At 46.0% G+C, this 26,088-nt stretch overlaps 1 protein-coding gene across 1 annotated transcript in view; it reads left to right on the plus strand.

Moving 5' to 3' along the window:
- LOC135399489 (uncharacterized) overlaps positions 1–25,120 on the plus strand; it is a 30,747-nt gene extending 5,627 nt beyond the window's left edge. The window contains exons 2-6 of the mRNA XM_064631250.1: positions 6,074–6,183; positions 14,294–14,362; positions 20,961–20,999; positions 21,055–21,117; positions 24,979–25,120. Of these exons, the coding sequence (XP_064487320.1) occupies positions 6,074–6,183; positions 14,294–14,362; positions 20,961–20,999; positions 21,055–21,117; positions 24,979–25,074 (377 nt within the window). The 3' untranslated portion in view covers positions 25,075–25,120. The remainder of the gene's footprint in view (positions 1–6,073; positions 6,184–14,293; positions 14,363–20,960; positions 21,000–21,054; positions 21,118–24,978) is intronic.
- Positions 25,121–26,088: the final 968 nt, after the last annotated feature.

Genomic DNA, 26,088 nt, shown 5'->3' on the forward strand with positions numbered 1-26,088 from the left:
CTTTCTCGGAAAAGGTATGGGAAAGACAGTACGGTTTTGGGTCTTCATTTTTGACTGTCCAGAGGGTTTCGGTACTGCCGACTTGGGAAGTGGAGGAAAGTTCTCTTGGGATTTCGAGGGTGGGGCAGTAGTCGGGTTAGAGTTCTCTGTGGCTGGTGGTTGACACTGTACTAGCTTTGGGTTTGGAAGGGCTGGCGATTTTCGAGGGGGAGGGCGCTCCTCGTAGGCGGAGTTTCTTACAGCTTTTAAGGCATTCAGCCGTCGTGGGCATCCGGAAAATGTGGCTGGGTGTAAGCCATCACAGTTAGCTCATCTAGATTCACGTTTTGATGTACATTCGGCGTGTACGTGAGGCCCGGCGCAAGTTCTGCGGCGCTGAGGGCTTCTGCAGTATTTTGCCACGTGGCCAAAGCGTTGGCAGTTGTAGCATTGTGTGACAGAGAAGTGCTCCCATACTTTGTGTGTGTAGAATCCTATGTCGACACTGTCGGTCATGTCTGCTTCGGCTTTGAAGGTGATTATCATACTATCTGTTGGAGTCTTCTGGGGGGCACCGCCAGCATCGCGATGGTGTTTGTATTGACGACGAACTGCAGTGACCCCTTCTGACGCAAGGCAGTCGAGTCTCTGTTCCTCTGTGTAGTGGATGTTGACGCCTGAGATTCTACCCACGTTCCGTGCGTATGAGTCTGGTATCTTGCCGTGAACCGGAATTTGGCAGAGAGATCTCACGAGGAGAAGTGAATTTGCAGCAGCTTGCGAGGTCACCGTTACTGTTAAACAACCATCTTTACTAAGGCGGTGGTTCTTTATACGCTCTTGTGTCGCAGCCATAATTTCTCTGGCAAGGCTGTTGGGGTTAGCTCGAAGTAATGAATCTTCAGGGTTTTCTGGTCGGATAGTGACAGGTATTCCAGTTTTCCTGTGTTTCTTGTAAGTTACTGTTGCAATGGGCGTTGGATCGTCATCGATTCGCTCATTTTCATTTTCCTCATTTGCAATGATAGTGGAACAGTCAGGGCTAGTAGTTCGTGAAAATTCTCCTGAGGCAATGGAGTCCGCATCATCCTGAACGCGGCGTTTCTTAGGTCTAGCAAGTGCAGACGTACCTTCAACATGAGATTCCATAGCGGACAGTGCCACATGTCCGGGTGAAATGGGTTTAGTCTTGGAAACGTCCATGTTTGTGGTTTCTAGGGCATAAGTGCAGCACGTAGCACTGAAGAATACGGTGCTGAGGCCTCAAGAAGCCTCGATCGAAGCGGATAGCTTCAGTGATCTCGAATGTAAAAGCAGTAGATCGAATACACGTCTTCACTTCGCGATACTTCGTCGTTTTTTTCCAATTGTGCCATTTCCATTTGTCCAATTGATTTGGGCGTTCACAATACGATTACGCAGTGATGTCCAATGAGGCGGTGTCACGAGATCGAAAGCATTTTGAAAAGCTCATACTTTGAAAACCATTCAAGAGTGCCGACTAGATAGACGCCATGAACTGTAAGAACTTTCGCGATCGTCACACTGCCCCCCCCCCCAACCATGTATTATTTTCTCCTCGGATTTGCGCGATTTGCGTGGGCCCGTCGTGGCAGGTAGGGGGGGCTCGAGCCCCCCTAGCCCCCCCGTGGCTACGCCACTGGTTCCTGTATAGTTCCCTGTGTAAATTATGAACTTCTCACATGAACAACGTTATCTTTAAACATGTTAGAAGTAAATACGTTGTACGTACGGAATCTTAATATCCGCATTCTTTAACGAACATCTCCGGAAGCAACTCAAGAGTACCTTAATTACATTTGATAAGTAGTTGTATCTGAATTACATTTTGGTTCCGGTAACTTTTTCGGCAACTAAGTGATTTTCTGAGCCATCGAACTGAATTACCACTTGTAACGTATACAGTTCTGAAAACAGGGGGTAGGGGGGCGTGTAATGGGGTAGGGTACTGCTCTCAAGCTGTGAATCACCCCAGGCCATAGTCATGATTTAGTTGTTGTTGTTGTTCTGAAAACAGGGAAAAAAACATGAAAACTGGAAAGGTGTCTGCTCTTGGTGGTAGCCAAGGTCACGTGCTGAAGAGTGGGGGATGGTGGGTTCGAATTCTACCACCGGCTGTGCCATCGCGGCCCCCCCCCCCGGTTTCCCGCAGACATTCCCGACGAATGTCGGCGCAGGTCCCCTTGAAGTCGGTCCAGGACGAATGTCTGTTGGTCGGTCCAACTAACCCCACCGTCTCCCACTCTTTCCAACTGTCCACTCTCCATCTGTCCACGTCTGTCGTTTTCTCCGCTCGTAACCACAGTTGCTTGGCGACGCTAACACGAAATAATAATAATAATACACGTATTAAAAAAAACTGACCCGCAGGGCAGCATCTTTCGCTTTGTCACACTGGCGTAATCAGCAGGATACCGACGACGGCGGATTGGTGTACATGCAAATGCCTGAAATTTAAATTCACTTTAATACCTTCGAGTTCAATTGGCGTAAGCCTTTTGCTCTCAGACCCCCCTAGGTTTCTTACGTGAACATGGTAAAGTCGCAGGGATTCAGGAATGATAACCCGATTGTCTTCATACCACAGTTACAATTCCGTTTCGCATGATTCGTTGTTGCTATACTGCAAACAGGTTCAATGTCCAAGTTATATTTCAAGTGTCGTTCGGCTAAGTAGTTCGATTCCTTTCCTTGCTGAACATCTTCTGTAATCTAGGTTCTGTACTTTTCGCGTGTATAAAATTGTTTTAATTGGAAAGGTAGTACACTCTTAAAAATGAACTTCACCGCATAGCACGCTCCTAGCCAACCATCATCACGAATGATATCGTTATCTGCCCTGATTTGTTGAAAACGGGAGGCGTACGCCTTTGTTGTGACACTTATGCTGTTCATAATTGTCACAAAAAAGGCGTACTCCTCCGGTTTTTAACAAATCAGGACAGATAACGATATCATTCGAGATTATGGTTGGCTAGGAGCGCGCTATGCGGTGAAGTTCATTTCTAAGAGTGTTTTGTTTTGCTATGCGTTTTCTTTTTTTGGCTATAGTCGTGACGACGCCCACTTTCGTGTGGCCAACAACGGCGAGCCTATCCTGCCATCACCCCCCCCCCCCTCATTTCTAAGAGTGTATAATAATCAACAAATAAAAAATTTCTCGATGAAATCGGATGCGTTTTTTTTTTCAGGAACCGGCTTAACATATTCGCGCATTTTCTGATGCACTGCATGGTTGTGACTAATATGTCTCCTCAAGTGAATTATCTACGTCCTCTCAAGATGTGTCATTTTAAAGCGCTATTAATATGATTTCGTTCGATGCAAAACTCATCAAAGTCAGATCTACATCGTTCTTGAAGCGAGGCGGGGAAATTTGAGCAAAATTGCGCTGCCAGCCGTATTTGCCGTTTTTGATAAATATCGTGGCGCGGAACACATTGGAGCAATAATCTTTCAGTGCTGTATGTGTAGAATGCACGAAAAAGATATTGCATGTCTTACTTCTACGTACAGCGAATGAGGTGCCGTGGAAGTGAGGGCTGCGCCTCTCACACTCCCGCAGTGCATGTTTTATTTTATTTATTTATTTATTTTTTTCGCGAAAACCGCTGCTATCATGATTCCGAGACCAGTGCTGTCGTTCATCACAGAGGTGGTGCTTTCACATAAAAAATAATCACGATAATCGAGGAACCGAGGAGGACCTTCTTGCCTGGACGAAATTAAATCACCCAGGACTAAGCTAGTTCGTTGCGCACTTGCCCTACTTTGTTTCTAAGTGGTATGCGGCTTTTGACGTGAAAACCTCTGTAATTCCGATATTGGCAGCCTGGTCAAAATTCACGATGCAACGAAATTACGACGAATTTTATGACGCGATAACTGGGTGAGTAATAAACCGATAGCGAACAACTGGCTAAATCCAGATAGCTTCTGAATAGATTATTTATTTCACTTGTCTACGAAACGTTCAAAATATGACAAAACCTGACTGCTGAAAAATCTCGCACTAGTGTGCCACACTTAGAAAAAAAAAAACGATGCCATTTAACGATGTCATCTTACACGTGTCAGATTCTAGCTAAGAATGTCATTGCGGCAGCTGATGCAATCTCTGGGTGTGGCGACCGAGTGTGAGAGAGACGGAAATATAGAGGTACGCGTACCTTGCGGGCAGTCTATGGTGTCGTTGGACACCCATTGAGGGGTTCTACCTGGACCTTAAGCGATATCTGCTTCAACAACAATAACCAAAACTTTATAAATATGCAAATTTCAAATATAAAAGTTTTGCAAGAATGTCGATATACGGGCTGCTTGAGTTAAATCCCCGGGCTAAATAATTCGCTAACGGGTGCACCAATCGACGAACTTTTTTTTTACAAGTATCTGTCCGATGCCACCTACGATTGCTGCGCACCGTGTGAATCAGTGGGAGGCGGAGCTCATTATATAAGTAAAAATTCAAACGAGTTTCGTAAAAAAAAAACACCTCCAAATCAGGGCGCTGTCGGCATTAAAATGGGTACTACCTCTTTTGGGGCCTTCAGTGGACACCTTTTAGAGAAAGATCTGCCACTGAAGCGGGTCATTTGTCGCTGTAATTAATTTGATTCTGTTTACATATTTTGTCACGGCTGGTCGCGGTGAAGCGCGAAAGGACGTCATTCATTGGTGGATACGGGAGTGGAAGAGCGTCTGTTTGCGCTTCGTTGCGACCAGCCGCGACAAAAACGGGTAGTAGCAATTTTAATGCCGACAGCGCCCTGCTTTAGAAGTTATGTTTTTTTACGAAAGTCATTTGAATTTTTATTTAAGTAATGAGCGCCTCCCACTCATTCACACGGTGCGCAGCTTGTAGATGGTATCGGACAGATATTTGTAAAAAAGAAAGTTCGTCGATTGGTGCACCCGTCCGCGAATTATTTAGCCCGGGGATTTAACTGAAACACCCCGTATATGAAACTAAAATTTAATCAAAATCGTATGAAACGGCAATCAGAAGGAAGGGCGTCTCGAGAGGAACCGAAAAAGCCCCCAAAGTTCAGTACCGAGCGATCGAAAGAGCTACGGGAGCGTCTAAGAAGATTTTGCGGCGGAGGCAAGTTCGACTGCTGGCGCGCACATAGCGAGCCGAACTTCGACTTCTGCGAGTGTGAAAGTGGCCTACAAAGAAAGTGTGCCTACAGTGGCCTACAGTGAAAGTGCCTCCCTCAGCAGTGTGGAGGAGCCAGACCCTGCGAGAGAACTCCTGGCGCAGTGGCGATGGGGGAGGATGGGAGGTTCGCGCCGCCTTCGCCGCGTCCGTCGTTCGAGGCGAACCAATTTGGAGCAAGGAATCGGAGATCATGACATTTTCATGTAAACATTACGGCTTGAAGGGAATCACCGGAGAGGCGCTTTAGCTTAGCTACTAAAGCTGATATTCTACTAAAGCTGATAGATGATACTAAAGCTGGCTAATCTTTTCGGTGACTTCCCTTTCATCACTACGGACGGAACTGAGCCCGCTAAATATTTTTTTTTTTTGTTTCGTGTTGGTCAAAGTGAAGAGTGTTTACGTGCTAGAGTTAAGGAACACGAGGCGGAGGTCAGCTCTTTCTTTTGGAATTACTCGGTCACGAAATATTCCTTTAGTTCCGACAACGATTGTTGATTCGGCTGTTTGTGAAATGTAGAAACCTCTCGCAAGAATTTGGACACTTTGATAGTTGCTGTCATAAAATAGTTGTTGCACTGATATCCTCTTTTTTACCTGTACTGAGTTTTCGCGTTATAGCGCAACGACTGACCTATGCTCTCGCGGTGTTGCCTTTACAAAGTAAACTTTGTCGTGTAGTTCTTGTACCGACTGGTGACACGCAGGGGCGGATTCATGATTTTTCTGAGAGGGGGGTCCATCCTTTGCCAACATGGTAGATACACGATATAGGTCAACTAAACACTGTGTGAAGACAGAAAGGGAGCAGGCGGTCAAGGCATCATGACCCTCATCTAGATCCGCCCATATAGTCACGCTATAGGTGAAACAAGGGTGTCAGCATTAATGATACGCCACTATTTAACGCAGATCCCAGGCGACTCCTCAGGGCTAAGGCTTCCTTTGGAAAGCTGATGCGTGCTTGTAAAGTCGAATTCGATGCTGCCATTGCAGCGACACCTCAGGACGGAAATCACAAGGTATGTGTTCACGGAACATTACGTGGCAAGCTGGCTGCCGAGGATAGCTCAGCCGTCTTGATGCGTTTGGTACAATTACCGTCGGTAATGCAGGTCACGAATACGGGTTTGGGAGGCCTACACACTGATTGTTGTTATTTCATTCGGTATTCGCTGTGTGCACACTGTTCTGGGCAGCAAGGGTAATCGCTCTAATATGACATATTATAAACAAATCAAAAATGAATAAGCCTGACAATTTATCATTTATAACGTATTTAAACATAACATAACACGAGGTAGCATAAAGCGATACTCTTGAGACATCGGAGAGTTTTAGCAAACCGCTGATATCTTGGGTTGCGTCAAACCCTGTCAAATGGAACCAATCAGTGGATAAGATTCTGAATAACAAACTACTGCGATTGGTTCCCATAGGCAGACTAACCTTACCACCGGTCTGTTAAAACCGCCTATTGCTTTTAGCACCGCGTGTCGGAGATTTCTGGCGGGTACCCGGATATCCCACAGTTAAGAATCCAGACGTTGAAAATCCCATATCGGCACAGCCCAAAATGCCAGGCACCGCCTACAACAAAATTGTAGTCAAACTTGAACCAACTTTGGTCTTAGAACAGCGCTATATGACCACCTCTTAAGACCATAAGCTAACCAACGTCGCCTCTTTTTCTGTTGCTCCAGCGCGTCCGCCCTGCTGTAAGCATAAACGTAACTATATAAAATGTGTATTCCATTCGCTAGAACAACTTCCATGAACAGGCGAAGCTGACACGTTTCTCAATTATATCTTCTCTGAAATTATATCTTCTCAGACTTCGCATATATGCAAGCATATATTTTGCAATTTGTGCGAGTTTGGTATTGTGGATTTTGAGATATGGAATTTTGAACGCTGGAATATCGTGGCATACCAATTTTCGGCTCACGTTAGAGAAACCCAGGTGGTCGAAATTACCCACAGTCCTATCGTGCGGCACGTACAGCATGTAGCCACACAATTGTGGGTTCACTCACTTTACGTATAAATCTACTCCTACTTTTTAGAATAGTCAACTATATAGTCATGTTCAACCTGAGAATGGCATTATCAGTGGATGCTTTTGTCCCTATACAGGGTGTTCAAAATTAAGCTTTCACTAGCACTTTATAAATAGGCGAACAAAAGAAAACTGGTGCTATTTTTTTTTTTTTTTTGTTCCTTGAGTAAGAAACAGGCGCTACATAATTAGCAGCACCTGTTTCTTACACAAGTAGCGTATCATCCGGTTTCCTGTCATCGCTATGTTTGCGTAGCGCTCGTGAAAACTTAATTTTGAAAACCCTGTATAAGTAAACATAACGCTTCAAACGTTCTATTAATTACGTTTCTGGTCATATTTAGGTATCACGCTAGTGACTTTCATAGTTCAACGTAATAAGGATAAGTTAGGAGGTTATCTTGCAGCTCCCCAGATGCCGTTCTCGAGGTGAATACGACTATTGGAGGCGAGACCCTATATTGCCGCCTCTTGGTAGGGATCGTCGTTTCCGTATCGTTTCTGTTACTTACAGTAAAAGCTGTCATATTGGAATGAAAATGCGAGTTACTTGGAACACACATGTCGTTTTCGTCACGCATTATCAGGAAATATCAACGCTGCGCGTCCTCTTACACGTGCGATGCCTTCGTACGCAATGCAATGTGCGGATACTGCGCGGGAACATCTCCTCGACACGGTTCGTCCAGTGAACGCTCTCTCAATCTCTCATTCAGATACGAGGCGGCTGAGAGAGAGAGTGAAAGAGATGTACGAGAGAATGGGAAAACGGGGTTGGTTGTCCGTCCCCCTCTACTCGTGGCACTGCATACGGCGAATTCTCGACGGAAAACCGGCCACCGTCACCGTTTTTCCGGTGAACCGACGCGGGCAATGGGAACGTCAGCGATTCCTCGACGACAGCGATGGACAGGAAAATCCGGCGAAGACCGGAAGCGGCCCCTTGACGGCAGCCAATAGGACATCTCTACGCGCTATCGTTCCACGAGCGGACGTGGCGGGCATTTTGGATGCCCGCATGGCCAACCTGGGAACAGGGAGGCATACTGTCGCCCGCCCGCTGCGGTCTGAGGGCGCTTTTGTAGCGCCTGCTTTGCCAATATGCTTTGACCGCAAGAACTTCTTCTGTGTGCCACTATAACTTTTCTATGTGTATAGCAAAATATTTATCAGTTAACTTGAAGTGAATATTTAACACGGACTAATGAAACGCCCGCTGGTGCGCCGCCGGCCGCCGCAGTGGAAATCTGTGCATGCGGTCCGTCCCGCCGTTTCTCCGTGAGAAAGTTGGGCGTTTTTCCATCGAGGATTCGTCGTATGCGGTTACCGCTTAACTCAAGAGAAACGGCATGCTGGTGTGTTGTAGCGGTTAGCACATCTGACCGAAGATCAGCAGACCTGGCGATTCCTCCCTCGCCTCCTTTTCCCTGGGTTGTTTCAGTTCGCAAATCGTTGCGGCATGCATGGCGATTGGGGAATGACCGAGATGGAACAGTGACTATGCCAATTTTCAATTCCCACATGTCACGTAACGGAGAAGCTGGGTGGCTTCCGGGACGGGGGGATATACAGTTCCGACGATCGCTGGGATTTCGATCGGAACGACACTGAAGGCCCAAGCGGTAACCGCATACGACGATTTCTCGACGGAAAAACGGCCAACTTTCCCACCGGCACGACGACTCGACGGAGAAACGGAGGGGCGAACCGCACGCACAGATTTCCACTGTGACGGACGGTGGCGCCCTAGCGAGCGTTTCGTTAGTCCGTGTTAAATTTTGACTTCAAATTAACTGATAAATATTTTGCTACACATAGAAAAATTATAGTGGCGCACAGAAGAAGGTCTTGCTATCAAAGCATATCCGCGAAGCAAGTGCTACAAAGGCGCCCTCAGGCAGCAGCGGGTGGGCGACAGCATGCTTCCCAGTTCCCAGGTTGGTCTTACGGGCATCCGAAATGCCCGCCACGTCCGCTCGTGGAACGGTAGCGCCTGGAGCGGTCCTATTGACTGCCGTCGAGCAGCCACTTCCGCTCTTGGCCGGATTTTTCTGTCTACCGTCGTCAAGAAATCTGTGAAGTTCCCATTGCTGGAGTCCGCTCACCAGAAAAACGGTGACGGTTGCCGGCTTTCCGTCGAGACTTCGTCGTATGCGGTTACCGCTCCACTCATCTATCATCATCAAACGGGAGAGTTACCGTATGAAAGCGGAGGGAGAGGGTCTTCGCTGTCGACACCATCCCACAGTTCATGGTTTCTGTTCATGCTGTTCTGCGGAAGAACAAAAATTGGTTGTTGCACCATGAAACGAGCTTGTGAGCAGGAGTCGGAACCATTATTTTTCTCGGTTCAGCTCCACAGCAACAAAAAATGTTGGTTCGAACTGGTTTAAATCTGTTCGAACCGGTTCAGGAAGGTGAATTTTAAGCGATTGCCATGTGTGAAAAGAAAGCACATCTTTACGATTCTCAAACAACACAAATGTACAGGTCCCGACAAAAGTTTACGGAACACGCGAGCGGTGTATTTTCTCCTCGGTACGACACCCTAGCGGCAAGCGGAAGCTGGCGAAATCAAGCCAGTTCACTGCCTCAGAGGGGTGGACGACTGCGCTCTTAGCGACACACAGCGGTAGTTCCGGTATGATTACTGTTGCATGTGCCCGCGAAGTGAGTTGGATTTTACTGTTGTGCTCGCCAACAACACGTGATTCAACGATTGTTGAGACAGGGAGTTCGCCGCTATCATCGTGATAACAAGGATGAATCATAGTGGCAACACTTTACGGTGTATTGCTTTTATTGGAAAGCCATGATATGTAGACAAGAGAAAGAAAGGTATCTGGTAAACAGCTGCTTTATTATGGACGACGCGTGACGAGCTGATAAACAATTGACGCTGACATTGATAATTGATTGATTGATAAACAACTGACGTTAGTCACGAGTTGTTGACGAGCAGAACAGTTAAATCCAACTCCCTTCGCGGACACATACAACAGTGATCCTACCGAAACTACCGCTGTGTGTCTCTAAGAGCGCAGTCGTCCACCCCTCTGAGGCAGTGAACTGGCCTGATTTCGCCAGCTTCCGCTTGCCGCTAGGGTGTCGTACCGAGGAAAAAATACGCCGCTCGCGTGTTCCGTAAACTTTTGTCGGGACCTGTACTGCTGTTGCTGTTGTTGCAGACACAGCAATGGTTCACATCAGCGATGCGTGTCACAGACCTGCGTTTCCGGGGCAACGTTACGGTAGCATACTGTACTCTCTATGTATACACCCTGCTGTTAAATGATTTCAGTTGTCTCGCGACGTAAACACCCAATTATTATTATTATTATTACCTGCTGTTATATACTACTCAGGCTTTTTTTTTTTCGCAATTTAATCATATCCTGTCGGTCGAAAAATAGAAATAAATGTATAACAACGTATCTAAGAGATCTTGTATCATTTTTAGTAGTTACCTATAATTTTGTAGCATGTTAGAACCTCGAATCGGTTCCGAACCGGTGTACAGCCTCAGAACCGGTTAATCGAACCGATATATGTCAGCTCCGGAGCTCAACCACAAGCGAACCTTTATGGCCGAACCCGAAACAAACCAAAAACTTTCGGTTCGACGCTTTGATCCGCGTACCCCTCAAAGGTACAGGCACCGACATATTAGCCGTAATGGTGCGTACGGCTGTGTCTATACGGCGGCGGAACCAACCCAGCATCAAGGCGCTACGTCACTAACGTGCATAGCTTGGTTGCACGTTGCTAACTACTCTACCTTTGAGGAAGCGTCGGGATACTGCCCTGGAGGCACCTTAGGTAGGGCCACCAGCGGGACAGGTACTGCAGACTCCATAACCCAATCAACGTGATTACACGGGTTACCGAGTGTCAGGCCTCCTTCGGACTCTAGGTAACGGTCGCAGTGACATCTTGTCTTCATCATGGATATCGTATACATACGCGTGATCGTGGGCGCGGGCGTGAGATGCATGCCGCTGTAGTGAGTCACCCGGGAAACTCGGATATGGGAGCAACTGCGACATCTCAAACACAAAGAAAAAAACGAACAGCCACGATACATTAATAAACAGAGAAAGACGCGTCGAGATCAACCTGTTGTGTTCCTCCACGGGGATGGGCACACGAGCGGGTCCCAGAACTCGGGACGTTGCCTGCATGATCCGAAAACGCAGGAACTTTGAGGCCAGAATGATAGCGAAATGTAAAAAAAAAAAATGAGAAGAAGACACGGCTTTTTTTCCGGCTACCCTGTCCCCAAGAAAAGAAAGCCGACCGCCACAAGGACGGCAGCGCAAGGCTCTTCGAACCGACCCAAAGCAGTAGAAACACCTAAAACAAAAACTCATTCGTGCGTTGTGCGTCGTCTCTCTGTGTGCCCACACTCAGGCTTTTACATTACGGAGCTCACTCTGCGTTCTCCCGCCACTGAATGTACACAGGACATGTGCGGGACCGAACACTTTGGGCGCCAATTATGGGAAACAATTCCCACTGCCGAGGCCGCGCTCGCTTCCCCCCATCGTGAAGGAACACAAAGTCAGTGAAACATCAAAAGATTACTTTGACCATTATAAACAAAGGTTGCGCTCCCTCTGTCTGCCTCCCGTCCCCACTCTAGTCCCTCCCTTTTGCTTTTACTGGCAGTCATTCACACGTTACTTTCCTTTCCACACTTCGGCAAACGCGCCCTCCCCTGGCGCACTGCCGTAAATATTAAAAGGGAGTGTGGCCATTAATGGGCCCTGTATATGCCTCAGGCCTCACCCACTTTTTGAGGTATCTAGCCATTCACACGTCGAAATGCAGTTCCCTATTATTACAGGTCTTCATTCTAGAGAAACTCGATTGCTTTGGATTGAAACAGATATCACTTGTGACAGATCAAAATGACGCATTTTCCGCCCACTTTTATCGACACCATCTGCATGGAGAGAGGCATGTTGTGAAGGCTCAGTATTGCAGAAATAGTTCCTGGCAGGAGAGCGGTAGAACCGATTCTTCGTTGCAGACGGCTGCCAGTATGAACTTTTATAGTAGCACAGAGGTCACTTTTAACACCCTGTTTTCTTCCTATAGAACTGTTAAGTAGGCCAGTAAGATGCACCATGCGAAGTAACTCACACAACAGAGTCATAATTACCGCAGAAATTTAATTTAAAGTACGCCGCAAAAAGCGACCGTGCGCAACGGTGGTGAAGAGCAGTACTGTCCTGTGATCTGCCTGGAACCTCGCGCTGACGTTATAAGGAGAACGCTCGCTGATTGGTCTAGGGAAATGTTCTCTGCTACTCCTCTGCCGTCTGCTACTCGGCTGTTCCGGGTTCTGAAAGAGCCTTGCTCCTGGCTCTGTAATGCTTCGGCCGCTCCTTCTATCCCCAATTCTCCGGGAGAACTGGCAAAACTGGTTTACGGCGGCAAGGGGGCAAGGCGCTGACCCCCACTGACCGGCGAACCAGAACGGGTTCTCCTTATAACGTCACCGGTGACGTGGCATGATACCTCCTCCACCTCGTAATACCCAGAGTGGCGAGTTAAGGGTGAATGCGCGGAGCCACGTTTATGTGAGTTTTTTTTTTTTTCCTGGGAAACAATTTCACACGTCAAAACCTTTCGCGTTATTCGGTAAAATGACACACACACTTTCATCAGAAATCTTAATCTAATTTTTCTTTTTTTCTTTTTTGCCCCTCTGTACTTCTTTATATCATGTAGTCTAAGTAGATTGAATCGAAAATGGGTAAAGATGTACGTATAAATAAAACCCAAGATGTAACGCAAAATCTTACGCATTAGGGACGTCTTTCTTGCTATTTTCTACAGATGGCGGTCTTAACTATAGGCCTAACGGTAGTGACCAAACATCTCATTTTCGCGTAAATAATTGTGGCGGAGCGAAAGTTGAAGCTACGTTTGCAAATGCGTACATGAGGATATATAATCGCAGTATAAAATTAAAGGAGTCTGTGAAACTTTTCTGCTAGAAAATACCGCTTCGCCGTTTCAAGCACCATCCTCAATCTTGGAGAAATTCTGGTGTCGTGGTGGCCCCCCTGGAAAGCGGCAACCAATGAAAGGGGCACAATTTCTATTGAGGGGTCGAGCCTCTTATTTAGGCTCCTGCTAATGGCCAGACTCCCTTTTCATACACGGCACTGCCGTGGCGGCTTCTTTGGCGAGTCTACATAACCTTTTCCGAACCATGCACCGCTTTTGCCATTCATCAAAGCGTTATTCCCCCATGTTAACTCCAAAGCAATACACGCATGAAAAGTTGAGGTATTTTACTGCGTCTTTTGCTCCTTCCGAGTTCCGTATCGAGCGACCGTACCGCTAGATAGCCCTTCCAGTACCGTGGGCACCCAGGAGGCATGACATAGTCAAGGCGTTCATGGTGAGGGAGATGTCCTGTGAATGACATACCATACGCAAAGTGCGCGCAAGGATTCATTGGAGGCGAATGTTAAAACTGCCGCCCGATTCATTAACGTGAGTCGCCAAAGTACCATTGTGTACCTGACAGCATGTTGACAATACCGTGAGCGATATCCTCAAGTAACCTCTGCTCAAGCCTTCCGCAGAGAGGAAGTCGTAAAGCACGATGCGATACGCCATGGTTACAATGGAGAAAGGCACGTGTAAATGACTCACTACGATCCATTACTTGCCGCTCAAATCCATGTTGAATACATTTTGGGATGAACGATTGCTAAAATCACTTTATTACGCTTCCCCTAAGCTTTTCAAATTGGCAGAATCGGTCGTTTGGTACGGGCAGAAACAAGTCGCAAACATTCTCTAATAACGCCCTGCGTTGGCTCCGTTGTGAATTCATGACGATGACTTTCGCAAATTTTCACGGAGTTGCATTCAATCCGGCACCATTTTAAAACAGAGTCAGCAGCCAACCCTGGCCTGCTGGGTACCGTTTCTCCTTATGGTGCCTGACTGACAGCACTTCATGGTCACCTGCCCCTGGCAGTGAATCTCACAACTGCATGATATTTTCGCCATTGATTGTCAATAATGTCGCTACTTCATATCTTTTTCAGCGGGTTGACTTTTTCTGCGACCTCTACTCATCCTGTGTTGGCACAGTCCCTGAGAACACAACAGTTAATGTAAGTTTGTCACAACAATCTACAGGTATGAGGTATGAGCGATCAGCGATGAGATTGACCAGGATAAGAGAGAGAGGGGGATGAGGATGCGAAAGATGAAACACCGGCTTGACACAACAGGCAACAAAATTTACTTGGAACGTTTCGACGCCTGTGCGGGCGTCCTCATGCGCAAAACAAAATAGTACAGATCCGAGGTCCGCTTTATGCTTCGTCATGTTCCTGTAGCATTCCGGTATACGGGCCCCTTGTGGCGTGTCGCAAGCATTGTTATCAGCATGAATGTACCAAGATTCCAGAAATTTTCGTACCCCCCGCCTATGTTCACGTGCCAAAGTTTCTGCCTCTTCGAAGTTAAAGGAGTGGCCGGTTTTGAGTACGTGATCAACCAGTTCGGTGCGATGAATACGTACTCAAAACCGGCCACTCCTTTAACTTCGAAGAGGCAGAAACTTTGGCACGTGAACATGGGGGATCCGAATTTTTTTTAGAATCTTGGTAAATTCATGCTGATAACAATGCTTGCAACAGCTACAAGGGCCCCTACCAGAATGCTACAGGAACATGATGAAGGCATAAAGCTGATCTCGAATCTGTACTATTTTGTCTTGTGTTTGTATGATGAGGACGCCCGCATAGGCGTCGAAACGTTACAAGTAAATTTTGTTGCCTGTTGTGTCAAGCCGATGTTTCATCTTTTTTCGTCATCACCACTCCTGGCTTTTGGTCTATCTACTGCGAAATGTGTGTGTGTGTGTGTGTGTGTGTATGGAGGGGGGGGGGGCACACAGTGTAGCGTGGTTGCCAAGTCAACTTCATTGACATGAAATTTCGAGCATGTAGGTGGGAAGCAGCCGCTTGAATGTGGTATTACTGCATGTGATCAGGATCTCTTGCACGTTGCATGTTAACGGATAGAACTACTGCGCCACCACAGACGCACATATCATAACAAATTGCAGTAGTGTAAATTTATCTCCGTGGTTATTTCTCTAGGGGCGGTTAAATTGAAATTTCATGCCATCTGAGACCGGTACGCCGCATAATTAATTAGAAAGTAGGAACGTTGCTTTCAAAAACATTAATTTTCCCGCTAGCTGCTGCCTCTTCGCAAATCTATCGGGTAGCTGCACCCACGACAAGCGGCGTAGCTAGAAAACTATTTCTGGAGGGGTTCTATGCGCACTTTACACGGAATAGGAGGATTTCACCTGGTTTCCCTTCCCCAAATGTACTACCTACCATTTCGGGGGCATGTTTGAACGTCCAGAACCCCCTTGGATACGCCACTGCTCACGACAGTAGCTACAGCGACTGAATCTGTAGCAGCGTGTGACTTGTCGCGTGCTATGGGACCCCGCCTTGAGGCTCTTGACAAAGAAGGCGATGTGTGATACGATGCACAGTCAACAGGAATGGCCCTGTCATGTTAGAGAACTCTCTGCAACAGCACTCGATCGCATATTTATAGCAGGAGGCCGGCAATGTCCCTCGTATTTTATCGCAACACGAGAAGAAATATGGCTGGCACTAGCAACACGGCTAGGATTATGTGTATTCTTAAGGAAGCCCTAATATAATTGAATTTGAATTTTCATTTGAATGTGGTGTAAGAACCTTCGTTCTGATGTCCTACCGATATCATATATATTGAACCCTGTCAACGTGTTAAGTTAAGCGAATAACAGGATGAAAAATGCATCTCCACCAATCGATTTCTCCAAAGCTTCACGTTCCGTTTTATGAATAGTTCGGGCCCTTGCAGGAAATGCGAAGCCGGCGGTTCGAAATGACGACTTTTGCGTGTGTTTTTTGCTGGTTTGCTTGTGGTGAGTGCGTTCTGCAGTATTATTTGCATGTTATGCGTACGCTTTCAAATGCCGATTCCCTGCACTGTACCTTCTACAAGGGAGTCGATATGGGGTACTCTTCGAGCCCCTTTCTAGAAAGAGCAAAAACATTTTCTCAAAACTCTCGGCACCAGCAAGATTGGGCAGCACGCAGAAAATAACACACCCAGGTATCCTTTGAGATGTGTGCTTGTATGTAATCTCGCCAGTCCTCTCGGGTATCATGTTCAAGAGTGTAGCACTGAAAGAAGGTTACACGAAGGTGTGCTAAGTGTGACGCGACAGATCATTTAGCTCGTGACTGTAAGGCCCTCAGATGCCGGTGGTGTGGCTCCTTCTATGAAGGAGAATGTGGGAAGTGTAAGGCAGGAAAGGAGAGGAAACGGAACGTCCCAGCCGACGTTAGAGTTTCGGTGTGGGGAGGAGTTCCTGATCCTGTTCACACTCCGTGGATTTCCGACGAGAATTTTCCTTGTTTGGGAAACACGGACAAGGACATGGAGGGGAACAATGGTGTCGCTCAGGATGTGGAAAATTCGGTAGATGTGGATGATGGTGGTGAAAATTCCGTAGAAATGCAGGAGAATATCGCGGGAAAAGAAGAAAAAGAAAATCAGGAGGAAAGTGCAGTGGTTCATCAGCTTCAGCATCAGAACAAGCAAGATGCTGAGGATGACGAAAGCCAGGGTACGGAGGAGTCGGAGGATGTAGAAGGGTGTAGTAGGGTGGACATAAAGAAAGTTGAGGTGCTCGAAAATCGTTCTAGTGATGACGCAATGAATGTGTCGGATGCATCTACCACCGCAACGCTTTGTGCGTCTCCTGGGTCAAATAACGAGTCGTCGGATAGTGGAGAGAGCGTAGCTACTCTGGTATCTGAAAGTGAAGGACGTGTGAGTGACAGTAGTGACAAGAATGATAGGGGCATGACTCTGAAAAGGAGGAGGATATCGAAGAGGAGGAAGAGGGCGGGTAAATGCGCCTGAGGTGCGTGTCTAGATGAGATTGCTGTTCTCCGACGTGTTTTTCTTGAACCCTTCCCCGACTTCGTCAATGACTTTCAAATTATTAACGTTTAATGTAAGGGGATTTCGAAGTAGAGTCAAACAAAACGAAGTCATAGACCTAGCAAGGTTTTTAGGAGTGAATTGTATATTCATTCAAGAATCGCATTGGCACAAACAGCTGGAGGCAAAAGAATTTGACAGATGTTTCAACACATTGTCTTATTGGAGCTACGGAACCCATAACTCACGAGGGGTCGGCATTATCTTCTTAAAATCAAGAGAGGTAAAAGTTATCAAGTTTGAGAAAGACCTGCACGGGAGAATAGTAACCGCAGACATAGATAACGATGGCACGTTGCTTAGACTTATCAATATATATGGGCCAAATAAAGCAAATGAGTCGGGGGAGTTTTATAGAGATGAGCTTCCTTACTATTTCATTGGAGCTTACAGTTTCATTGTGGGAGGTGATTTCAACTGTGTAATTGATGCAAAAGATACATCATCGGGTGTACATAAAAACGTTTCTGGAGCCGCAGAGTTGCGGCAGGCTATAGATGCTTTTAAGTTGGCAGACGCTTGGACATTGGCTAGAGGAGGAGGAAATGGGTTCACACGACTAAACAAATTGGGGGGAAGTAGACTAGACAGAATTTATGTGTCAAGTCACTTGTTGTGTAATGTAGAAAATATTCAGACGATTGAGACCATTGACATATCTGATCATAAGGGAGTTTTAGTTGAATTGACAAAAGTGGGTTTTCCAGGCTCCCGACACCCCTGGCGCATGAACACCAAATTACTGCAGTGTCCAGAAATTCATGCGGACATACAGACCTTAATTGAGAGAGCGGTCCGGGAGAGTGACAGTACGTTTGCTTGGTGGGTAAAACTCAAAGATGACATCAGGAACTGTCTGAGAGCCTGGGGCCGGAAAAAGGCCCATGAGAAGCGTGCTTTGACATGCAGACTTCAGGCACATCTGCGCCAACTTCAACAAACCGGCACTGGGTTTCTTTCCGGTGTGACATTTTCTTCTGCCAACGATCACCTGGCACTCCTGAGGGAGGAGCGGTGGGAGGCAGTAAGGTACTTGGCGGCGAAAAATAAATTTGAGAAGGAAGCCTGGTGCTCCCGAAGGCTCCTCTCCAAACATCTCTCTTCGGCTCAGCCACCAATGGAGGCTCTAATGAAAAACGGCAGCAGAATCACTGGTCAGAGACAAATAGCTGAAATGGCCAGAGAGTTCTTCTCAGACTTGTACGGGGGAGACCTCACAGAGTCGGACCGTTTCAGTTCCGATTCCACCCGCAACAGGGGTGTTGAACTGAGCTGTGAGGAGGTTGTTCAGGTTGTCCGTAACCTGAAAAAGAGGAAAGCACCAGGACCCGATGGGTTGCCTGCTGAGTTCTACAAGCACTATTGGAACCTCCTGGGTCCCTCTCTGATTAACGTGTTTAATAACTCTCTAGACAGGGATCATTACCAGATGAGTTTATGGAGGGAACCGTTACTTTGTTGTGCAAGGACCCCCAGCGAAAGGAGCAGTTGGGAGCCTGGAGGCCGATAACACTTTTAAACGTAGACTACAAAATTCTAGCAAAGGTTCTAGTAAAGAGGCTACAAAAAAACATGGAAAACTGGATATCGCCATTTCAGGGGGCAGCAGTCGGTGGTAGAAAAATACAGGACAAACTTTGGGAAATCAGGGATGTAATACAGTGGTTAGCGGAGAGGGACGTACGAAGTATTTTAATGGCCTTTGATCAAGAAAAGGCTTTTGATAGGTTGAAACATGCGTTTTTGAGGGAAACGCTAGAACAAGTCGGAGCAGAAAATGAAATAGTAAGCACTATAGGAGCGATGTATAGAGGATGCAAGAGCAGGTTGCTCATCAACGGTTGTCTAGGGAAGGAATTTATTATTAGAAGAGGTGTAAGGCAGGGTTGCCCTCTTTCTCCTCTTTTGTACGTACTGGCATTTGATCGCCTCCTGCGAGAGCTCTATCAGTGTTCATCAATCAAGGGAGTGGGAATACCTGGCTCGGCACAGACAAAGACAATAGTCGCCTATGCAGACGACTTGTCCATGATTGTTCAGAGTGAAAAGGACGTGGAGAACACATTGCGGGTTTTAGAAGATTATGGGACAAGAAGTGGAGCGAAAATTAACAAAGAGAAATCGAAAATGTTGTACATGGGGGGCGAGCACCCAAGGAGAGATGTAGGGCTTAAGGTTGTTGAGGAAGTAAAAATTTTAGGTATCCTATTTGATAAGCATGGAGCGTCTTGCAAGAATTGGTCCTACTTGAAGGCAGCAGTCGAAAAGATTATGAACGACCACGACGAGCCTGCAATGTCATTGATGGCTAGAGCACAGGTCATTAAAGCGATCGTGTTGCCAAAGTACACCTACTTGTTCTCGGTCATTCACCCATCTCGGGATGTATGCCGAGGAATAGAGAAATGTTGTTTTAGCTTCATTTGGAGTGGAAAGACTCAGTGGGTGGCGCAAGAAAGATTAAAGCTTCCAGTAGAGGATGGTGGCCTGCAAATCCCGGACTTTCGACATTTGGCACAGGCATACGCGTTACACGGAACTTACAGGATGCTAACTCAGGAAGGTTCCGGGAAACTGTTATCGAGATTTTGGCTGGGCACTAACATAAAACTTTTTAGGCAAGAAAGCATTGATCATAGAGTGCCAATGTCTGAAAACCAGCCAAGAATATACAAAGTAGCGAAACAGGCTCTTGTACAGCTTAAAAAGTTAAACAATAATAAGGAGTATGGCGATTGCAAGGTCGTGGAAATCTACAAAGACTTGAGGAAAGAATTAGTTGAGAACTCCTCTCCCCAGATAACACGAGAGGGATGGAGAAGACTGAATAGCTTCTGGTTGGATAGTAAAAGGAAATCGCTGTTGTGGAGAATAGGGCATGGAGTACTACCTGTGAAAGACAGATTCTATTTATGGGGCAAGACCAGTAGACGGAACTGCGCACTTTGTAGTCGCACAGAAACAGTAAAACATGCAATTTTTGAGTGTAAAGTGCCTGCATACCTGTGGTTGTGCTTCAAAAAATATTTTGGATTAAGTAGTCTAACTTTTGAACAAGCTGTGGGGATCCATATCGGGCAAGTAGTTAAGAAGCAGCAAAGATTCTATCTATTGGTCGCCGCAGAAATTGTCTATCAAGTGTGGCTTAATAGGTGTAGGGTTGTTCATGGAGGTGATTGTTGGAGCAAGGCGAAATTTAGGAATATTGTGAGCTATTATGTCCGCATGTGGCTTGGGAGGGAAAGGTTACGTTTGGGGCCGCAAAATTTCTTCAAACAGTGGCAGTGCAAAGGCTTCAGGGTGGGGGACGGGATCATCAAGTTCCACTTCAGTGAGTAAGTATGAATGAAATTATGTTTCCCGAACATTTGAAAGCTTTCCAGGGGAGGGAATTGGTAAGATATGTGAGGTGGTTTAAATGTGAAGCACAGTGGTGTTGGCACTCCTCGAGAGTATACGATGGGATGCTGCACTTCAGTGCGATAGCAATGTGGCATTGTTTTAGAACTTGTCTCAGTTGTTGACTCAAGGGTAGAAATAGGCAAGATAAGAATAACAAGTGGGGTAGCAAGCAGGATAAATGGTTAGGGAAAGTTTAGGAAGATGAGTACACAATCTTCTGTGGCTCATCTCATAGAGTCAACAATACAGCACTGAAAGACATTTTATTCTCTGAAACAGGTATTCTCCTGCATGAGGGACATGATGCTGGATAAAGAGGTAGGCATCAGCAAACGCTCATTCGACGCACAAATACGATCGCATTGGTTTACAGTTGCAGCCCGACATCCTGAGCGAAGGTGGCTCACCGTACACTAAGCTTATAGACAACGTATTTGTAAGTACTTGTGCTATACGTGTTCAAGGTTTGTACACAACTATTATGCACATCAAAATACGTACTGCCGTATACTCGGCCTTTCGGTAATGCTCTGGCTGAGGTACACTTTTGTGGACATCGCGCTAGTGACACAAGTATTCCATAACTCCTGCCTGCTGCAACGTAAGACTGTGGAATGTGTGTGTGTGGGGGGGGGGGGGGGTAACCATTACTTCAAGCATCGCGTGTCGGAGATTTCCAGCGCACGGTAAAGAACCCCAGGAGGTCAACATTATCCGCAGTCCTACCTTGGGCGAGTGCAGCATGCAGACACATAAGTGTGGATGGCACAACCTAGACTCACTAAATAAGCTTTGCTTGAGAGTAGCGACACTGAGTTTCAATGACGCGCAGGAGAGGAAAGGAGAGGCTTGCTGCAGACGCGAGCATAATTGGAATTTTTCTTTCCTATGCAAAGCTATATGCGCCATATCTCTAGCACTCGAACGTCCGACGGATACTTATGGAAACTGCGAGCCGATCTCTCCCGCATATATGGCACATTGAGGCTCTGAACAAAACAGTACCATAGCCACTAATATATAATACATCCGTTCCTGGTGAAAGAAAATCAAGCACAACGCAGCAGAAACAACACAGGAAGAACGCCCGCATTTATTTATTTTTATTTATTCATACTACTGGCTTACAAGTAAGCCTAAGTAGGGTGGGATACATACACTTAAGGTAAACACACAAGGTCAACAAAAAGAGATAACAGAAGACATTACTTCAGAACTGTCGCTATCAGTTTACAGAAATTCTCAACCGTAGGACTATTCATTATCGCCTGTGGTAGCTCGTTCCATTCCAGGACAGTCCGCGGGAAGAAAGAAAATTTAAAACAATCACTTTTCGCGCTGAAAGGTTTAAAACGTAAACTGCGTGACTGCCTAGTTTCTCGGCCAGAGAAAGGCTGCAGGTAAAGTGTGCTGTCGATTTTAAACTTGTTGTGAATCATTTGGTAAAGGAACCTGAGCCGCTGCATTTTCCTGCGGGAACTAAGCAACTCAAGCCCTGCCCTATCGTAAAGCTCAGAGACTGAATCCAGCTTTCTGTATTTGTTAAAAACGAAGCGCAAAGCTTTCCTTTGCACTCCTTCTAATTTATCAATATTGGATGCGGTAAAAGGGTCCCAAATAATGCTTGCATAATCCAGCGCAGATAGTACATATGTCTTGTATGCCTTCAATTTTGTGGCGGTGGACGCTTGATGAAGATGACGACGCAAATAGTATAATTTACCCATTGCCTTTCTCACGATAGTATCAATATGCTTATTCCATCTCAAATCATTGCACAACGTCACTCCGAGATATCTACAGGAATCAACACATGATAGAACACATCCATCTATACAATACTGAAAGGACAATGGTATTCTTTTCCTCGTGACATGCATGTATGTGCATTTTTGAAAATTGAGAGTCATTTGCCATGTTAAGCACCAATCATTAATCCTACGAAGACATTCATTAAGCTGAATCTGATCTAATACAGAATTTACCTCGGTGAAAATTATGCAATCGTCAGCAAAAAGACGTATTTTTACGGGAATATTCTCAGTGATATCGTTTAGATAAATTAAAAACAACAGAGGCCCTAGAACCGAGCCCTGAGGCACGCCGGATTCCACATCAGCCAAGTTAGAGCTGCTCTCACCGATCTGTACCAACTGCTGTCTGTCAGCAAGGTAGTCCTGAAGCCACGCGGTCAGATTTGAGTTACCCATTATAGCTTGTAGTTTTAACAATAGCTTATCATGAGGCACCTTGTCGAACGCCTTCGACAAATCCAAGAAAATTATGTCAGACTGCCCCCGTGAATTAATTGTTGCCGCAAGATTGTGAACTGTTTGTAATAACTGGGTTGTAGTAGAAACACCTTGGCGGAAACCATGTTGTGCTGGTGTGAAAAAATTGTTTTCTTCAAGAGATGTCACCAGGTGTTTATGGATACAGTGTTCTAAAATTTTACCACACGTAGGTAGCAGTGACACCGGACGATAATTAGATGCTTTGAGCATATCTCCAGACTTTGGGACAGGCACAATTTTTGCTTGCTTCCACTGTCTCGGAACCTTCGCTGTCTCAATTGACTTCCTAAAAATTATGTCAAGATAGAAACTACACCACTCTGCGTAGCGCAAGAGAAATTGATTTGGGATGCCATCTAGTCCACACGCCTTTTTGCCATTTATGCTAAGCAAGGAGTTGAAAATCCCTTCTCGTGATAAAACAATGTCAGGAACGTAACAAAGGTCATGTGCCGGAAAGGTTGGCCGACTACCGTCGTCACGTGTGAATACGGAGCAAAAATACTCATTCATATGGTTGCACATTTTGAGCATAGCTCGGCTCGCGCGGCGTGACGTCCAATTCGTGACGTCAGAGTAACACGTGATGCGCCTGAGTCTGGCCATTAATGGAACATGCCTATACCTGGAGCTCCACCCACTTTTTGAGCTCTCTGGCCAATCACGAGCCAAAATACAGTTCGCTATTAACCCCAGGCTATCCAAGCTATATATTACCTGTATTAACTGGGTGCCGACATTTTCGGGAAACTGGATTGGATTAGATTGAATAGGCTATTCCCTGACGACCTAGCAACATAATGGATTTTGCGTCCACTTTTAACGGCGCCATCTGGATGGTGAGGGGCACGCCGGGAAGACGCAGAATAGCAGAAGGTAGAAGTAGCAGAACATCGCAGAATGGCGTCATGGCAGAATGACGTCAGAGTAACACGTGATGCGCAGAATGCGCCTGCACGCAGTGACCACTTTAGTTCGCTCTCCAGGCTCTATTAGCCTGGAGAGCGAAGCGAGAGATGTCACTGCAGACATCTTCGCTTGAAGCATGAATATCCAGCGTTTTCCTATCTCTCATAGTGCGCCATGGGTGCTCGCTGCGGTTTCCATTTTCGCGGATTAGGGACCTCAGGACTTTGCTGTACAACTTTCAAATTTAAACCACAGATACATTTTTCTTAAAGGGGCACTAAAATGCAAAAACAACCTGCTCTCAAATGAAAGTCCGTGTTTCAATTAGTATCATTCAAACAAAATTAGTTCACACAACGCTACTGTTTAGAAGAAAAACGCAATGAAAAGAGAGCCGTCTTTGGCGGCAACGAATGGGATCCCCGGGAGGCATAGATTGGCGGCATCCAATGAGACAGCATTAGAAGCGCGTGCATAGCTATCCTGGCCGTGTAGATTTGCAACGGGCCTGATCATAGTGTTCCGTATATGCACGGCACAATGCGCACTGCTGCATTTTTCAATACCGATTCACTGAATTGTAGCCCACAACAGTTCTCGCGAATGTTCCACTGACAACATTTATCTTCACGTCCTTCAGACGCCAGTCCGCTTCGCAAAGCGCACTATGTTTTACACCTTCACTGCTCCATGGCGTGGCACGCGCGTGCACGTGGAGCATGTAGTAAAAGCACCGATGCACCAGCTGAAACGCCGTTCACTGCTGAGTCCGGTATAATTTTGATTGTAGCTTCGTAATGGAATCAACGTTTTGAATTATGATAACAAGTACGAAATTAGAATAGCGTGTAACGTAATTTGAAGTAAACTTGTTTTTTGCATTTTAGTGCCCCTTTAACAGTATATATTACTTACGAAATCTCATCAAGGCTGTCGCTTGCTGCTGAAACAGTATGACGTCGAAATAGCCATACCGCAAATAATTTATATACAGTGCAGTTCGCGAAGAAAAGAAGTAAGAAGGATTTATAAAAATTTTGGACGATCTTCTCACGACGCACCCTGTGTACTAACACTGGATTCCTTGTGTGCAGCTCTGCGCCAACCGCACTGTGGTAAACGATCTGAGCGTCGAGGACCTGGAATTTGCTTTATCATTCATCAAGCGCTTCATGTATCGCTTTGGATGATTCAAGGTACAGTGGTGAGAAGCATGAGGCGACCACCAATAAAGCAACCGTCAAAACGTAATGTTCTCGATTCGTTACTGCTCACAGGGGTGCCCTGTCGTATCCCTTCCCATTGAAAAGAGCGTGCAACCCTGCGCAAAGAACTGTGGGACGGTTCAGGCCTGACGTTTACGCAAACGTCATCACTCACATGATCGGTAAAATGGCGGCGCACATGATCGCCGGTGAACACGTTTGTAAACAATGTCACTTTTGCTTCTGTGATTGGATTCAAAAGCATGTTTTGATCGTACTGACAAGTTTGATCGAATGCAGCAACAGTAAAACATGATCCTCATGGATGTGGCCTCATAGTACACGGTGAAGTGTTGCGTACAGCGGCTAATTCCTTCGCAATATTTCCGCGGTACCGGCTGCCCGTTGATAAATAAACCTTGTTGTGAATGTATGTCATCTTTGTGTTTTACCTAAACTGAATGTGAAGTGTCCACAAAAAGAAGAAAAAAAACGTCCCCTACCTCAGTCAGTTGGGCAGCCGCAGTAGTTTATCGCTTTACCGGGTTTTACCATGACATGGTGTTCCTGAAACCTTGGTTAGGAAGTTTGAGAGACAAGTTGGTAGTCCAGTAGTTACTAAATGAAGTGTTTACTGACGCAGGTTAAAGGAACAGTGCTGGGGAGACCCAGAACAAAAAGCAGCAACAAACTATTTACATGAGCCAACGTTTGCTCTTGACATACACTATGTGAAGTTTGTATTGTATCACTATATACAAGGCAACATGACCCAAGGGCAAGTGGGTGGAATATTTACAAACTATAAAACAATGAAAGGATGCTCTATATAATATATACATTACTGTAGTAGAACAGAGTGTGTTACAGTAGTAACCTGTGAAGTGGTCTTAACCATAGATCGAGAAAGTGCCCGTCATAAATAACTCGTTACAAATTCAGTTACCCCGTGAAAAATATAACAGTTAATAATTATGTTCTTCAGCCTGAAATGTAACT

This window comes from Ornithodoros turicata, chromosome 7 (genome assembly GCF_037126465.1).
Source record: "Ornithodoros turicata isolate Travis chromosome 7, ASM3712646v1, whole genome shotgun sequence".
Lineage (NCBI taxonomy): Eukaryota > Metazoa > Arthropoda > Arachnida > Ixodida > Argasidae > Ornithodoros > Ornithodoros turicata.